The 2490-nt window shown below is 28.0% G+C and overlaps 1 protein-coding gene across 1 annotated transcript; it reads left to right on the top strand.

The window, feature by feature from the left end:
• The first annotated feature begins 970 nt into the window (after positions 1-970).
• Positions 971-2042, top strand: LOC100203264 (putative ascorbate peroxidase). The gene has a single exon (XM_065802065.1). It carries the CDS (start codon positions 990-992, stop codon positions 2040-2042), a length of 1053 nt encoding a protein of 350 aa, XP_065658137.1. The 5' UTR covers positions 971-989.
• The last annotated feature ends 448 nt before the right edge of the window (positions 2043-2490 follow it).

Here is a 2490-nt window from a genome sequence, read left to right as displayed (position 1 = left end):
GTTGCAGCCGAACTGTGAAAGAATTCACACCAGATTGATGGCATTGATGACGTTTAGTATTTTTAATTACATAATTGATGAGTAATAACAATTGGTAATAATCATTTAATTTTGTGACTTTGGTATAACTTCCTTCTTTGACTATAATTATGGGGTTTTTTCAAACCATTTTAATTTATTTCTAATTGCTCAAATTTAATCCAAACATGACGTTCATCTATTTTAACTAAACTCTATAAATAAATCAGTTAAAAAACGGTCATGTAATAATAGTATATAATAATATCATATTAAAATAAGCCTCTATATGGCAATTAGCCGGAGGAGGATAAACCACAATACCTCATATTAAAATAAGTAAAAGGTAGAAATCTTGGTAAATATATCTAATAATTTTAACTAGAGCTTGAAAGTTTGTTTTTTCGTTCATTATGTTTTTTTCGCTTGTTTATTTATTTATATATATTTTTTTGATTTGATATTTTAGGTTTTATTTTTGTTTATTTTTTGTATATGAAGTCGAAGGACATTTTTACAAAACACTTTATAATTTAATGGCGTTTTACATACCCTTGTAAAATTATAAGAGCGTCAGTATGGCAACTACCAGGACAAAATAAAATACAATATTATAATAAAATTGTATTAGTAAGAATTATTAGCTTCTTTTGTTGCTATTGGAATAATTATTGGAATAATATTGCTAATTGGAAATAATTATTGGAATAATATTGCTAATTGGAAGAAAAAAAGATTTAAAGTTTAAAAAAAAGAAGTTTCTATTGTAGGCGCGTTATTTTTATAATACTTTAATATATTCTATAATGTTTCATAAATAAGTAGAAGCAAACAAAAAAATAAGTAAAAATTAAAAAAAAAACGAGATATATATATATATATATATCGTTTTTTAAAAATATTGTTTATAATATAAAAAATAATATTTTTTATATTAACAAGTAAAATAAAAAGTGTAAAATACAACTAAAATGGTTCGTTTAACAACACTTCTAAAAGTTTGCATTGCGATTGTATGTTTTAAACAAAGTTTCGGAAGAAAAGACTTATTAACATTCGACACCCTAGAAAAAGCAAAAGCTAGTATTCTCACTCTGATAGAGTCTGTTAAAAACAATAAAGATTTACCAATGATTGCTGGAACCGTTCGCCTTCTGTTTCATGATTGTATGGGACAAGGAAAATGTGATGGTTGCATTAATCATTCGAGACCATTAAATGCAGGTTTAAAAAAAGTTACAGATCGACTCGATCCTTTGTACGATACATCATTTAAAGGGAAAATGTCAAGAGCAGATTTTTATGCTTTAGCTGCATCCGTTGCTCTCACTAGATCTACTGTTGAAGCTCCGGTTAAATACAATGGGTTAAACCATTTTAAAGTTGGTAGAAAAGATTGCGCTACTTCGCCAATAGAAGATGATTCTGGACCATATAGATTTATTAAGGGAACAGAAAGTACACAAGACACATTTAAATTTTTTAAAGAAGAGTTTGGATTCAATACAAGAGAAGCGGTAACTCTTTTAGGAGCACATACCTTAGGTGGTTGTCATTTAGAAAATGTGGGTTTTGTTGGATCTTGGGTTGATGAGCGGTTTTCGACAGTACCAAATGGTTCTTTAGCTCCAACAAGTGTGCTTGACAACGCGTATTACAGAATGTTTATTGATATAGTGCCTTGGTTGCAAGTAACCATTAATGATAAAAATAAACAATGGCAGGAAATAACTCATACAACACCAAACGATAAGCTTCCTAAACCAAACAGAGTACCAATACTTCTAAACGTTGATATGGCTAATTCATGGATTATTAAACCAACTGACGATAACGGTTCTGTTTCCTGCACACCTACTTCTTCAAAAACACGTTGCCAACATTCGACAGCTCATAAATATGCAAAACAGTATGCACGCGATAACGCTCTTTGGGTGAGAGAGTTTACCAAAATGTTTACCCGCATGATTAATATGAATGAAAACAAACTTTATAATGCTCCAAAACATAAAAAACATTATTAATCAAAAACAACATTCTTATTAACTATTTATTTGTAAGTATAACTTGTTTTTCTTGCCATATTTGAAACGAGTTTTTTAAATATATTAAATAGTCACTTTAGTAAAATTATCAATTAATAAATAAGAAAATTAACTTTAACCCATAAAAAAAGCAAAAGATATTTAAAACAGTCGTGGAGTAGAATTTAAAGCTTTTTTCATTTGATGAGAATGATTTAAAAATACTTTTTTGCATTTTTTATTTGTTTGGTATTCAAAACGGCAAAACATTCGCCTCAGCCATAGATTGATACAAATCAATTTTGAAGACGTTTTTTTTTTATTCTTATAATTACTAATTATGTAAAAAATAATGAGTATTAAATTTGTATGATTTTGAAGCTAGATATATAACTGAAAGATGGTTTTTTTGTTCCCAGGACTTAATCAGCGAATTTTTGGGCAAAAT

Source organism: Hydra vulgaris, chromosome 07 (assembly GCF_038396675.1).
Source record: "Hydra vulgaris chromosome 07, alternate assembly HydraT2T_AEP".
In the NCBI taxonomy this organism is placed as follows: domain Eukaryota; kingdom Metazoa; phylum Cnidaria; class Hydrozoa; order Anthoathecata; family Hydridae; genus Hydra; species Hydra vulgaris.
This window is presented reverse-complemented; position numbering and strand designations above follow the sequence as displayed.